We start from the raw sequence: 14,718 nt of genomic DNA, 5'->3' as shown, positions 1-14,718 counted from the left end.
CCCTAATGTTCCCCCTTTCACCCTAAAGCCATGTCCTCTCGTGTTTATCTCTCCTAATCTAAGTGGAAACAGCCTACTCGCATTTACTCTGTCTATACCCCCTCACCATTTTGTAAACTTCTATCAAATCTCCCCTCATCCTTCTACGCTCCAAGGAATAAAGTCCTAACCTGTTTAATCTTTCCCTGTAACTCAACTCCTCAAGACCCGGCAACATCCTAGTAAATCTTCTCCGCACTCTCTCTCAATCTTATTGATATCCTTCCTGTAGTTAGGCGACCAGAACTGCACACAATACTCCAAAGTTGGCCTCACCCATGTCTTATACAACCTCACCATAACATCCCAACTCCTATACTCAACACTTTGATTTATGATGGCCAGTAGGCCAAAAGCTTTCTTTACAGTCTTGTCTACCTGTGACGCCACTTTCAGGGAATTATGTATCTGAACTCCCAGATCCCTGTGTTCCTCCGCACTCCTCAGTGCCCTACCATTTATTGTGTATGTCCTACCTTGGTTTGACCTTCCAAAATGCGACACCTCACACTTTTCCGCATTAAACTCCATCTGCCATTTTCTGGCCCATTTTTCCAGTTGGTCCAGATCCCGTCCGCTCTATCTATTCCCCTCGTAAATTTTGCACCCCCCTTGACACGTTTTTGCCTGCCTTGGCCTCCCAGAGCGTGACCGGAGTTGTGGAGAGCCTGAAGATCATCACCGAGCATAACTCAAGACGCATCGCGGAGTACGCGTTCGAACTGGCCCAGTCCAAGGGGAGGAAGAAGGTTACAGCTGTGCACAAGGCCAACATCATGTGAGTAGATCGTGGCACACGAGGGATATGCTTCCCCGGGATGCGGGCGTCGCTGGCTGGGCCCGGCGTTTGTAGCCCATCCCCATTTGAGAAGGTGGTGGGGGTGAGCCGCCTTCTTGAGCCGCTGCAGTCCCCGTGTGGTGTAGGTACACCCACTGCGCAGTTAGGGAGGGAGTTCCAGGATTTTGACCCAGCGACAGTGAAGGAACGGCCGATATATTCCCAAGTCGGGATGGTGAGGGGCTCGGAGGGGAACTTGCAGGTGGTGGGTGTTCCCCATGTGTCTGCTGCTCTCGTCCTTCTAGGTGGTAGAGGTGGTGGGTTTGGGCGGCGCTGTCGAAGGAGCCTTGGCGAGTTGCTGCAGTGCATCTTATAGATGGTACACACACTGCTGCCCCTGTGCGTCGGTGGTGGAGGGAGTGAATGTTTGCGGATGGGGTGCTGATCGAGCGGGGGCTGCTTTGTCCTGGACGGTGTCGAGCTTCTTGAGTGTTGTGGGAGCTGCAACTCATCCAGGCAAGTGGAGAGTATCCCATCACACTCCTGACTTGTGCCTTGTAGATGGGGGATAGGCTTTGGGGGAGTCAGGAGGTGAGTTACTCTCCGCAGGATTTACATGACACCTGATTTGGAGGGTCAGGGGTTCAAGTCCGACTCCAGAGGCACGAGCCCCATAATCCAGGCACAGGAATCGAGCTGTGCGACAATGGGCATTCCCTACATTAGGACGGTGAGTCCACTCCGAGGACAGGGCTCCTTCATTGGCCGAGAGGTGCTGTAGGGCGTCCCCGAGGTGGGTGAGAAGCACTGGACGGACAGGGAGTCAGTTTCCTGCCATTCTGTCTTCTTATTTTGGGTCTCCAATAGACAGACTGAGAAAGGTGAGGGGTGTTTGGCCGGGGTTAAAGGTCAGGGTGCAGAGGTGCGTCGCTGCGAGTGTGGGGTAACGTGAGGTGCCCTCGAGTCACCACGGAGGGGAGCGGAATAACACCCCTCCCGATCTGACACTGCAGCAACTTCCGGACGTGACTACACGATGGATGCGATGGGACAACAACAATGTGCATTTATATAGTGCCCTTAACCTAGTAAAACGTCCCCGAGGCGCTTGTCAGGAGCATAAATCGGAGACTATTTCATCCCGAGACCCACGCGGGGATATTAGGGACAGGTGATCGAAAGCTCGGTCAAAGAGGTCGGTTTTTAAGGAGCGACTTAAAGGAGGAGAGAGGGAGAGGGAGGTGGAGAGGTTGAGGGAGGGAATTCCAGAGCTCAGGGCCCCCAGGCAGCTGAAGGCACGGCCGCCAATGGTGGAGCGATGGGAATCGGGGGATGCTCGAGAGGCCGGAATTGGACGAGAGCAGAGATCTCGGAGGGTTGTAGGAGGTTACAGAGATAAGGAGGGGTGTAGGGGCTGGAGGAGGTTACAGAGATAGGGAGGGTTGTAGGAGGTTACAGAGATAGGGAGGGTTGTAGGGGCTGGAGGAGATGACAGAGATAGGGAGGGTTGTAGGGGCTGGAGGAGGTTACAGAGATAGGGAGGGTTGTAGAGGCTGGAGGAGGTTACAGAGATAGGGAGGGTTGTAGGGGCTGGAGGAGGTTACAGAGATAGGGGTGTAGGGGCTGGAGGAGGTTACAGAGATAGGGAGGGTTGTAGGGGCTGGAGGAGGTTACAGAGATAGGGAGGGTGTAGGGGCTGGAGGAGGTTACAGAGATAAGGAGGGTTGTCGGCACTGGAGGAGGTTACAGAGATAGGGAGGGGTGTAGGGGCTGGAGGAGGTTACAGAGATAGGGAGGGATGTAGGGGCTGGAGGAGGTTACAGAGATAGGGAGGGTTGTAGGGGCTGGAGGAGGTTACAGAGATAGGGAGGGATGTAGGGGCTGGAGGAGGTTACAGAGATAGGGAGGGGTGTAGGGGCTGGAGGAGGTTACAGAGATAGGGAGGGGTGTAGGGGCTGGAGGAGGTTACAGAGATAGGGAGGGTTGTAGGGGCTGGAGGAAATTACAGAGATAAGGAGGGGGAAGAGACCATGGAGGGATTTGAAATCGAGGATGAGGAATTTTTAAGATGGAGGCATCTACGGCCCATGAGCCGGTGATGGGTGAATGGTGCAGGCTGCGAGTTAAGATTGAGCTCTCATAGTAGGAATAGCCTCCCTGAACCTCGCTACCTCTCTCTCTCTGTCTCTGTCTCTGTCTCTGTCTCTGTCTCTCTCTCTGTCTCTCTCTCTCTCTCTCTCTGTCTCTGTCTCTCTCTCTGTCTGTCTCTGTCTCTCTCTCTCTCTCTGTCTGTCTCTGTCGCTCTCTGTCTGTCTCTGTCGCTCTCTGTCTGTCTCTGTCGCTCTCTCTCTCTCTCTGTCTCTCTCTCTCTGTCTCTGTCTCTCTCTCTCTCTCTGTCTCTGTCTCTCTCTCTGTCTCTCTCTCTGTCTCTCTCTGTCTCTCTCTCTGTCTGTCTCTGTCTCTCTCTCTGTCTGTCTCTGTCTCTCTCTCTGTCTGTCTCTGTCGCTCTCTGTCTGTCTCTCTCTCTCTCTCTGTCTCTGTCTCTCTCTCTGTCTCTGTCTCTCTCTCTGTCTCTGTCTCTCTCTCTGTCTCTCTCTCTGTCTCTCTTTCTGTCTCTCTCTCTCTCTCTGTCTCTCTCTCTCTGTCTCTGTCTCTCTCTCTCTGTCTCTGTCTCTCTCTCTGTCTGTCTCTGTCTCTCTCTCTGTCTGTCTCTGTCTCTCTCTCTGTCTGTCTCTGTCGCTCTCTCTCTGTCTCTCTCTCTCTCTCTGTCGCTCTCTGTCTCTCTCTGTCTGTCTCTCTCTCTCTCTCCCTGCGGATGCTTCTGAAACCCCACTGTCACCGGGCGTGTGAGAGGAGGGAGGGGAATGTGTGGAGGTTATGGCGCTGGCGCTGACCCGTTGCCCCCTGTTGTCTTTCAGGAAGCTAGCCGATGGCCTCTTCCTGCAATGCTGCAAGGAGGTGGCCGAACGCTACCCTGACATTGCCTTTGACAGCATGATCGTGGACAACACCACCATGCAGGTAGGGTGGGCCGAGAGGCCTCGGCCTGGGGGGGAGGAGCGGCCTGGGGGGGAGGAGCGGCCTGGGGGAGGTGCGCTGTGCTGTACCCCGGGGGATTTCGGGAATGCAAGGTGCCCGCTTTGCCCGTACCCGAGAGCCCGGCATCAGGTGGCCCCCGCGGAGGTGGCTGGACCTGTCGAGAAATTAGCGGGAAGAGCATCGGGCTCCCAAAGCGGAGGGTGCGGAGTGAGTGGAGGAGGGAGGGAAGCTACTGCTGAACCTTTATACAGCTCTGGTTAGGCCCCCAACCAGAGCACTGAGGCCACACTTTGTAGGGAGGACGTGAGGGTCCCTCGAGAGGAGGGAGACTTACCAGAGTGGGGTCCAGGGACGAGGGGGATTATTTCGAGCGACGGGGTTGGGTTGGAGAAGCCGGGGGCTCCTACGGAGTGAAGGGAGATTGAGGGAGGGGGGAGGTTCAATCGAGGCGGACAACATCAGGACATTAGGTTTGGATGAGGTAGACGAAGAAAAGCTGCTCCCCATTGGCTGATCGAACGAGGGCTGGGGGAGGCGGGGGACACGGGGTTAAGGTTTTGAGGGGGGGTGGGGGTTAACGTGAGGAAGAATTTTTGTTTTCTGCAGGTGAGGGGGTTCCGGCCCCAAGAGGGAGGTGGAGGCGGAGACCACGAGCTGCTCCCAAAAGTGGGGAATCATCGGTCGGGCGCTGGTGGGGGAATAAACCTTTCGGGGCTACGGGGGAGAGAGGTGGTGAACGGCACTGACTAGGGTGGGTGTACAGGAGAGCTAGCACGGGCTCGATGGACCGAATGGGCCCCTTTTTGCACCAGAACAACTTGACCCTGACCTCTGTCGGGGGTGGGAGTGCGAGAGAGGCACTCGGCCCCCTGCCCGGTTACCCCTTCTGCCCACCCGTCCCCCCACACCCACCCACCACCCCGGCCCCCGGCTCCTGCCATGATCACTCAGCCTTGTGGATGTTCCAGGATACGTGGGTACCACAGGAGCAGGAGGGCGCGGGTATCATAGAGAAGAACGTGGAGATCTACCCAGTTAGTCCCGGACTCTAGCTCTCCCACCCCACCGCCCCATAGCCCGACAAATGTTTCTCCCTTCTCCAATTCCTCCCCCCCTTTCTCGAGGGTGAATCTGCTTCTCCCGCCCTTTCGGGCAGCGCCTTCCAGATCACAACAACTCGCCACGTCCAAAATAAATAAAATTCTCCTCATCTCCCCTTCCCCCTCCCGCCAATTCTCTTCAATCTGTGTCCCCCCCTCCTCCTCTCTGGTTACCGACCCTCCCGCCACTGGAAACAGTTTCTCCTCATTTTCACTCGATCGAGACCCCCCCCTCGTGATTTTGAACCACCCTCTCGGTTCGATCTCCCCCCAAGTGGGATACGGAGACAGGAAAGGTGCACAGTTCCGGTCTCCGTATCCCACTTGGAATACCGTGCACAGTTCCGGTCTCTGTATCCCACTCAGAATACTGTGCACAGTTCCGGTCTCTGTATCCCACTTGGGATCCCGTGCACAGTTCCGGTCTCTGTATCCCACTCGTAATACCGTGCACAGTTCCGGTCTCTGTATCCCACTCGGAATACTGTGCACTGTTCCGGTCTCCGTATCCCACTCGGAATACCGTGCGCAGTTCCGGTCTCCGTATCCCACTCGGAATATCGCGCCCAGTTCCGGTCTCCCTATCCCACTCGGAATACCGTGCGCAGTTCCGGTCTCCGTATCCCACTCAGAATACTGTGCACAGTTCCGGTCTCTGTATCCCACTCGGAATACCGTGCACAGTTCCGGTCTCTGTATCCCACTCGGAATACTGTGCACTGTTCCGGTCTCCGTATCCCACTCGGAATATCGCGCCCAGTTCCGGTCTCCCTATCCCACTCGGAATACCGTGCGCAGTTCCGGTCTCCGTATCCCACTCGGAATATCGCGCCCAGTTCCGGTCTCCCTATCCCACTCGGAATACCGCGCCCAGTTCCGGTCTCCCTATCCCACTCGGAATACCGCGTGCAGTCCCGGTCTCCGTATCCCACTGGGAATACCGCGCCCAGTTCCGGTCTCCCTATCGCACTCGGAATACCGCGCACAGTTCCGGTCTCCGTATCCCACTGGGAATACCGCGCACAGTTCCGGTCTCCGTATCCCACTCGGAATACCGCGCACAGTTCCGGTCTCCGTGTCCCACTCGGAATACCGCGCGCAGTTCCGGTCTCCGTATCCCACTCGGAATACCGTGCGCAGTTCCGGTCTCCGTATCCCACTCGGAATACCGTGCGCAGTTCCGGTCTCCGTATCCCACTCGGAATACCGCGCACAGTTCCGGTCTCCGTATCCCACTCGGAATACCGCGCACAGTTCCGGTCTCCGTGTCCCACTCGGAATACCGTGCGCAGTTCCGGTCTCCGTATCCCACCCGGAATACCGTGCGCAGTTCCGGTCTCCCTATCCCACTCGGAATACCGTGCGCAGTTCCGGTCTCCGTATCCCACCCGGAATACCGCGTGCAGTCCCGGTCTCCGTATCCCACCCGCCCTCCATGTCACTTTGCAGAATACGCTGACCGGAATTGTACGCGGTTGTGGTCAAACTGAAACTGGATGAGTCTCTCTGGGATCGATGGGAAAACCCATCCCCTGTCCCCCGTCCACTGACCCTTTCCAAAGCCTTAAATCCGCTGCCCAGTTTGGCCCCCACACCCAGTGCCAAACCCAGAGCACTGTGCCAACCACGGCTCGCTAATCCAATCGCCAATCTCCCGCCCCAGCCCCTCTGCCTTGGCAGAGGCGCGGAAATCCGGCTCGGCGTAGGTGGGGTATCGCCGTCAACTCTCCGGCGTTCCGGCAGCTGCAAGGGCAAAGCGGACAGGAGAGGGGGGTGCGAGGGAGGGGTAACCCGGTGGCACCCTGTTGGCTGATGCGGCGCCGGGTAATTGCTCCACGTTCGATTCTTGTAACTCGCCAATGTTTCCACTTGTTTCCCCCCCAACCCCGAAGCTGGTCTCGAAGCCGCAGCAGTTCGACGTCATGGTGATGCCCAACCTCTACGGCAACGTGGTGAGCAATGTCTGCGCCGGCCTCGTCGGGGGACCCGGGCTAGCGCCGGGCGCCAACTACGGCAAGGATTATGCGGTGTTTGAAACGGTGAGAATCCACCGAATTCCAAAGGGGCACACTGCAATCACAGCGCGGTCGGCAGACGAGAGAGAGAGCCGCACTGTCGGAGGGTCAGTGCTGAGGGAGCGCTGCGCTGTGGGAGGGTCGGCGCTGAGGGAGCGCCGCACTGTCGGAGGGTGGGCGCTGAGGGAACGCCGCACTGTCGGAGGGTCAGTGCTGAGGGAGCGCCGCACTGTGGGAGGGTCAGCGCTGAGGGAGCGCTGCGCTGTGGGAGGGTCGGCGCTGAGGGAGCGCCGCACTGTCGGAGGGTCGGCGCTGAGGGAACGCCGCACTGTCGGAGGGTCAGCGCTGAGGGAGCACCGCACTGTGGGAGGGTCAGCGCTGAGGGAGCGCCGCACTGTCGGAGGGTCAGCGCTGAGGGAGCGCCGCACTGTCAGAGGGTCAGCGCTGAGGGAGCGCCGCACTGTCGGAGGGTCAGCGCTGAGGGAGCGCCGCACTGTCGGAGGGTCAGCGCTGAGGGAGCGCCGCACTGTCGGAGGGTCAGCGCTGAGGGAGCGCCGCACTGTGGGAGGGTCAGCGCTGAGGGAGCGCCGCACTGTGGGAGGGTCAGCGCTGAGGGAGCGCCGCACTGTCGGAGGGTCAGCGCTGAGGGAGCGCCGCACTGTGGGAGGGTCAGCGCTGAGGGAGCGCCGCACTGTCGGAGGGTCAGTGCTGAGGGAGCGCCGCACTGTGGGAGGGTCAGTGCTGAGGGAGCACCGCACTGTGGGAGGGTCAGTGCTGAGGGAGCGCGCACTGTCGGAGGGTCAGCGCTGAGGGAGCGCCGCACTGTGGGAGGGTCAGCGCTGAGGGAGCGCCGCACTGTGGGAGGGTCAGTGCTGAGGGAGCGCCGCACTGTGGGAGGGTCAGTGCTGAGGGAGCACCGCACTGTCGGAGGGTCAGTGCTGAGGGAGACCCGCACTGTGGGAGGGTCAGCGCTGAGGGAGCACCGCACTGTGGGAGGTGGCCTTATGCAGTCAGTCGTTAAACCTGAGGCCTCTGTTTGCCCTTCGAGCTTGTGGGGGGAAAATTAAAATTGCTAAATAAGAACACTCAGAAATGACTGAAGAGCACTTCAAATCTCCCAGCGGCCATGGATGTTAAACCTATTGACAGCTGAGGGTAAGCAGATGGACGGTGCACACAAAGGGGCTTTGAAGTTTTGTGTGATTTACACAGTTTCAAGAGACGAGCTAATGTCCAGCCTCAGGCAGAACCATTCAAGTGGTGCAACGATGCGGTGAAGCCTTGAGAGCTGGACTGGAAATAAAACATAACATAACGTGAGTTCAGGTACACTCCTCTCTCCGACAGGGACGAGGCAGATGCTTTTAGCTTAGACATGGGAAAACATACAATGGACAGCGAGATCTTTGATGAAACAACAGCAGCCTTGAGTTGCGAGGTCTTTGCCTACGTGTTTTAATTTTGATTGGATAATATAATTATGTACACACCCTTTAGAATAATTGGTTAGCAAAATCACATGTTTACGTACTCATTGGGATGGTTTTAAAATGGTACCTGTGTGCTGGTTACCGATTAGATATACTCAAATGTATCGTGATAAGAAAAAACACAAGAGGAGTGAAATGTAATCAATCTGGGTCTTCGTTCCTCGGAACGATTGCGGCTTCCTTGCACGTGTTTGAATAAAACCGGTCAAAGGGGGCCTGAGTCTCTCCGGCCGCTGTGTGGTCGGGGATTGTAGTGTCTCCTCTCCAACTTGGCCTGTGTGGTAGTTGCAGGAAGGGAGGGGGATACTCTCTTTTGGAAGCTGGATCCAAAACGATCCCGTTGGAGGGAGAGCGCTGGGTGGGGGGTGGGGGTGGGGGAGGTGAGTGAGTTTACCCCGGTGCCCTGGGACCAACGTTTTATCCAAGGTGACTGGGACCAATGCTGTGGTCGTGGGTGTCTGTTGCCGGCATCTTGCTGTGCACAGTTTGGCCCCCAATGAGGTGGAAGCACTTCAGAAGAAATTAACTGCATAAGCAAGAGCCTCTCAGCTGATATGACTTCCAAAGAAGGCACTTGCCCTCTCCGACTGCTGCCTTTAAAGTGTGTACATGCAAGGGTGGGTGTGCAGACAGCCTGTCACTCGATTATGGGATGATTCTGCTGATCCTTACCCGCAGGGCACCAGAAACACTGGGAAGAGCATCGCCAACAAGAACATCGCCAATCCCACCGCCATGCTACTGGCCAGCTGCCTAATGCTCGACCATCTCAAGTAAGGGAGGGGTTCGGGGTGGTTTATATATAGAATAACAGATACCCGGGAGTGAGTTACAGACTGGAATCTAATCGAGGGGTTCGGGGGGGTTTATATATAGAATAACAGAATCCCGGGAGTGAGTTACAGACTGGAATCTAATCGAGGGGTTCGGGGGGTTTATATATAGAATAACAGATACCCGGGAGTGAGTTACAGGCTGGAATCTAATCGAGGGGTTCGGGGGGGTTTATATATAGAATAACAGATACCCGGGAGTGAGTTACAGACTGGAATCTAATCGAGGGGTTCGGGGGGTTTATATATAGAATAACAGATACCCGGGAGTGAGTTACAGACTGGAAGCTATTCAAGGGTTTCGGGGGGTTTATATATAGAATAACAGATACCGGGAGTGAGTTACAGACTGGAATCTAATCGAGGGGTTCGGGGTGGTTTATATATAGAATAACAGATACCCAGGAGTGAGTTACAGACTGGAATCTAATCGAGGAGTTCGGGGGGTTTATATGTAGAATAACCGATACCCGGGAGTGAGTTACAGACTGGAATCTAATCGAGGGGTTCGGGGGGTTTATATATAGAATAACAGATACCCGGGAGTGAGTTACAGACTGGAATCTAATCGAGGGTTTCGGGGGGTTTATATATAGAATAACAGATACCCGGGAGTGAGTTACAGACTGGAATCTAATCGAGGGTTTCGGGGGGTTTATATATAGAATAACAGATACCCGGGAGTGAGTTACAGACTGGAATCTAATCGAGTGGTTCGGGGGTGTTTATATATAGAATAACAGATACCCGGGAGTGAGTTACAGACTGGACTCTAATCGAGGGGTTCGGGGGGTTTATATATAGAATAACAGATACCCGGGAGTGAGTTACAGACTGGAATCTAATCGAGGGGTTTGGGGGGGGTTTATATACAGAATAACAGATACCCGGGAGTGAGTTACAGACTGGAATCTAATCGAGGGGTTCGGGGGGGTTTATATATAGAATAACAGATACCCGGGAGCAAGTTACAGACTGGAATCTAATCGAGGGGTTCGGTGGGGTTTATATATAGAATAACAGATACCCGGGAGCAAGTTACAGACTGGAATCTAATGGAGGAGCAATGCCACAGAGTGGAATGTTGAAGTATTACATGAGCGTTGGTGCAAATACCAATATCTAACTTGTTCCTCCTCCATGTGTGTTCATTTTTCTCTTCCAAGGCTGCATAACTTTGCAACTTTGATCCGGAACGCTGTGATGACCACCATGAACGAACACAGAGTAAGTGAGACGTGTTAATCTCCACTGAAAACCGCCCTGCCCTCTCCCTGTGTTCACCGCGAATAGAATGGTGACCGAGGAGCTCGCACTGTCAATCTGAACTACCGGATGCGAATGTGCTAACTTATCTCCCACGCCCCACCCCACGGCAACCGATTTCACTCATTCCCACCTTCTCCCCCTGTCCTGGGAGTGTTTGATGGGGACGGTGTAGAGGGAGCTTTACTCTGTATCTAACCCCGTGCTGTACCTGTCCTGGGAGTGTTTGATGGGGACGGTGTAGAGGGAGCTTTACTCTGTATCTAACCCCGTGCTGTACCTGTCCTGGGAGTGTTTGATGGGGACGGTGTAGAGGGAGCTTTACTCTGTATCTAACCCCGTGCTGTACCTGTCCTGGGAGTGTTTGATGGGGACGGTGTAGAGTGAGCTTTACTCTGTATCTAACCCCGTGCTGTACCTGTCATGGGAGTGTTTGATGGGGACGGCGTAGAGGGAGCTTTACTCTGTATCTAACCCCGTGCTGTACCCGTCCTGGGAGTGTTTGATGGGGACGGTGTAGAGGGAGCTTTACTCTGTATCTAACCCCGTGCTGTACCTGTCATGGGAGTGTTTGATGGGGACGGTGTAGAGGGAGCTTTACTCTGTATCTAACGCCGTGATCTCACGCCCTCTCATGCTCGCTCTCTCTTGTAGTTACACACTCCTGACATCGGGGGAATGGGGACCACAATGGAGGTTGTCCAGGCCATAACCCAGCTTATCCAGAATGGAGGAAGCCGACCAACGCTGGCCTAAAACCGGGAGAGGAGGCGAGAGGGGTAAGTCTAGGGGAAGAGGGGTATCTGATGGCTGGGTGGGGGTGTTCAACAACAGTAATATTGGGTGTATGTGAGAGGTATTCCTGGAGGTATGAGTTGCGATAGCAGGGGATGTGTGAGTGGTATCTCTGGGGGCATCAGATGCAGTACAGGGGCATCTGAAGGGTAATGATGGGGGGGGTATGTGGCAGGTATTTCTGGGGTATATGAGGCCTAGTCTCAGGGGGTGGTCAGTCTGTGGAGTTCTCTCCCCCTCCCCCCCAGAGAGCAGTGGAGGTCGGCTCACCGAATATATTCAAGGCCGAGTTAGACAGATTTCTGATCGTCGAGGGAGTCTAGGGTGACGAGTGGGGGGGTGGGGGGTGGGGGGGGTGGAGTGGGGGCTGAGGCCACAATCAGATCAGCCACGATCTTATTGAATGGGGAGGGGAGGAGGCTCGAGGGGGCCGAATGGCCTCCTCCTGTTTCTCAGCCCTGTGTTCCGATAGTATTGGGTGTATAATGCCCGGGTGTGTGGCGGGTTTCTCTGGGGCGTTGGACTGTGTGTGTGTGTGTGTGTGTGTTTTGAGGGGTGACACCAAGGGTATAAAACAATTAAACCTGGAGGAGAGGAGGTGTATTTCTGGGTTATGTGACGCGCAGCACTGAAGGTTTATGAGGGGTAAATTGCAGGAGTATGAGAGCTTATCCAGGGGGTATTTGAGGGGGGGGTAATACAGGGGGTGCGTGCGGGCTGGTGTCTGGTGCTTACCGACGACGTCTCGCTGCTCCCTCTTCCCGATCAGCACACAGGACGAGGGCGCCATTTAGCTGTTTATCTGCTGAACCTTACGCTCTCCAGGCACCGTCGCTCCATCAATGGTGGGCTGACCCACCCCACCGTGAGGAGCTGGGGGGGGTGTTACTGCTCCCAATCTCCTTGTACCCGCTGAACACACCCCTCCCCGCTGCCCGTAAATGCTTCCTCCTCCCCCCACCAAGAATACCCCCTTCCGCCCACAGCCCCAGGGATCGAACCCCGCTCCTTTCCCACCTTCGTAGCTCGCGTGGCCCGTGCATCCTCCGATGAGGGGGCTCGGTTTGGGGTTGGGGTTGGGGGGGGAAAAGATGGCAGGGTGTAAGTAGTGGCTCAGCACCTTATTCCTCTGACACTGGGCCCTGCTGTACCGAGGGTGAGGGTCAGAGTAAGGATGGCAGGGGCCTGCTATTCTGTGGTGTGCGTCTTGCTCTCCCGCTGTCCAGTTCGGTGACAGGGCAGGAGACCCGAAAGACTCGATCCCCGTAATCGACCTTCGGTGCTTATCCTTCTCAGCTGGCCTGGGGGTGACCATTGACCAGAAACTGGACTGGACCCAGCCCTATAAATACTGTGGCTACAAGAGCAGGTCAGAGGCTGGGAATCCTGCGGAGAGTAACTCACCTCCTGACTCCCCCAAAGCCTGTCCACCACTTTTTTTTTCCCCTTAATTCATTTATACTCTCATGGGCGTCGCTGCTTGCCCATCCCTAATTGCCCCCTTGAGAAGATGGTGGGTGAGCCGCCTTCTTGAGCCGCTGCAGTCCCCGTGTGGTGTAGGTACACCCACTGCGCTGTTAGGGAGGGAATTCCAGGATTTTGACCCGGCGACAGTGAAGGAACGGCCGATATATTTCCAAGTCGGGATGGTGAGTGGGGCTCGGAGGGGGAACTTGCAGGTGGTGGGTGTTCCCCGTGTGTCTGCTGCCCTTGTCCTTCTAGGTGGTAGAGGTGGTGGGTTTGGGCGGCGCTGTCGAAGGAGCCTTGGCGAGTTGCTGCAGTGCATCTTGTAGATGGTACACACACTGCTGCCCCTGTGCGTCGGTGGTGGTGGAGGGAGTGAATGTTTGTGGATGGGGTGCCGATCGAGCGGGGGCTGCTTTGCCCTGGACGGTGTCGAGCTTCTTAAATGTCATTGGAGCTGCCCTGAGGATGTAACTAGTAGGGTAGATAAAGGGGAATCAGTAGATGTGGTATACCTGGATTTCCAAAAGGCATTCAGGGAGGTGCCACGCGAAAGGTTAACAGGCAAAATAAGGGCTCATGGAGTTGGGGGCAATATATTCGCAAAGTTAGAGGATTGGTTAATGGACAGGAAACAGAGAGTGGGCTTAAATGGGGCTTTTTCAAGTTGGCAGGCAGTGATGAGGGGAGTGCCATAAGGATCAGTGCTGGAGCCTCCACTATTTACAATCTGGATTAATGAGCTAGATGAAGAGACAGAGAGTAAGTGATGGATCCAAGTTCGCTGACTGTACAAAGTTAGATGGGAAAGTAAGCTATGAGGAGGGTACAGAGTCCCAAAGAGGCACAGACGGGTTAGGTGAGGGGGCAGCAAGATGGCAGACGGAGTATAACGTGTGGGAAAGTGTGAGGTTATTCACTTTGGCCGTAAGAATAGGAAAGCAGGTTACATTTTTTTAAAAGGTGTGAAACCCATAAGCGTTGACGGTCGGAGACAGACTTGGGTGCGCTGGTACAAGGAACGCAGAGTGCTAACCGCAAGCAATGAGGGAGGCAAATGGCTTGTTGGCCTCTGTCGCAAAGGGGTTTGGAGTACAAGAATGAAGAAGTCTTGCTACAATCGTACAGGGTTTGGGTGAGACCACCTCTGGAATAACCGTGAGGCTGGGTATCGAATTCTGTCTGGTTCACGCTCCTGTGAAATTTGGTGGGGGGAAGGTGGGTGGGGAGGTACGTTTTCCTCTGTCTGAGGTGCTGTATAAATGCAAGTTGTTGTTGTTGTTGTTGAAGCAGTACAAGACAAACCGTGAAATCCCACCTCTTGTCTTTTTGCCTTGCAGGGCACCTGGGGTCACCTTCCCGTCGTCTCCTCTCCCGGCAACGTGCAAGACGTTTCTCCCTGGCTGCTGTGTCCCGGCGCATTCCTCGTTCACCGTGGGGAGGGAGGGCTGCTGGGGCTTGAGGGGGGGAGGAAATTCAGGGCACACTGACTCTGTTGGGGAGGGGAGGAGAGGAGAGGAGAGGGGAGGAACAGAGGGGATGGCTTTCAGTGTCGCGCGTTGCTCCCCACCCCGTTTTGGGGGGGGACGGTGGGGGTGGGTTGGGTGGTGGGGGTGAAGACGGTGGGGGTGAAGACGGTGGGGGTGGGTTGGGTGGTGGGGGTGAAGACGGTGGGGGTGAAGACGGTGGGGGTGAGGACGGTGGGGGTGGGTTGGGTGGGAGTGGATTAGGTGGGGGTGGGAATGGGTTGGGTGGGGGACGGCGGGGGTGGGTTCGGCGGGGGTGGGTTCAATGGGGGACGGTGGGGTTGGGTGGGGGTGGGGGTGGGTTGTCCTTCTGACATCAATGGCAGTCGCTTTTCCCCACTTTGAGCCGAGTGTCCTTCCACTCGTAACCGGA

General features: G+C 55.8%; 1 protein-coding gene across 1 annotated transcript; it reads left to right on the top strand.

The window, feature by feature from the left end:
- Positions 1–606: 606 nt before the first annotated feature.
- LOC144677206 (isocitrate dehydrogenase [NAD] subunit gamma, mitochondrial-like) lies at positions 607–14,285 on the top strand (the record flags this gene model as incomplete). The annotated part of the gene is made up of 7 exons (XM_078537392.1): positions 607–817; positions 3,736–3,838; positions 6,849–6,995; positions 9,140–9,234; positions 10,461–10,521; positions 11,215–11,339; positions 14,160–14,285. Coding segments are annotated over 6 exons (719 nt in total), but the record flags the coding sequence as incomplete, so codon positions are not given.
- Positions 14,286–14,718: the final 433 nt, after the last annotated feature.

The sequence above is a fragment of the Cetorhinus maximus genome, unplaced genomic scaffold (genome assembly GCF_964194155.1).
Source record: "Cetorhinus maximus unplaced genomic scaffold, sCetMax3.hap1.1 HAP1_SCAFFOLD_2303, whole genome shotgun sequence".
Taxonomy (NCBI): domain Eukaryota; kingdom Metazoa; phylum Chordata; class Chondrichthyes; order Lamniformes; family Cetorhinidae; genus Cetorhinus; species Cetorhinus maximus.
Note: the sequence above shows the minus strand (reverse complement) of the source record. Positions and strands in the feature narration are given on the sequence as shown.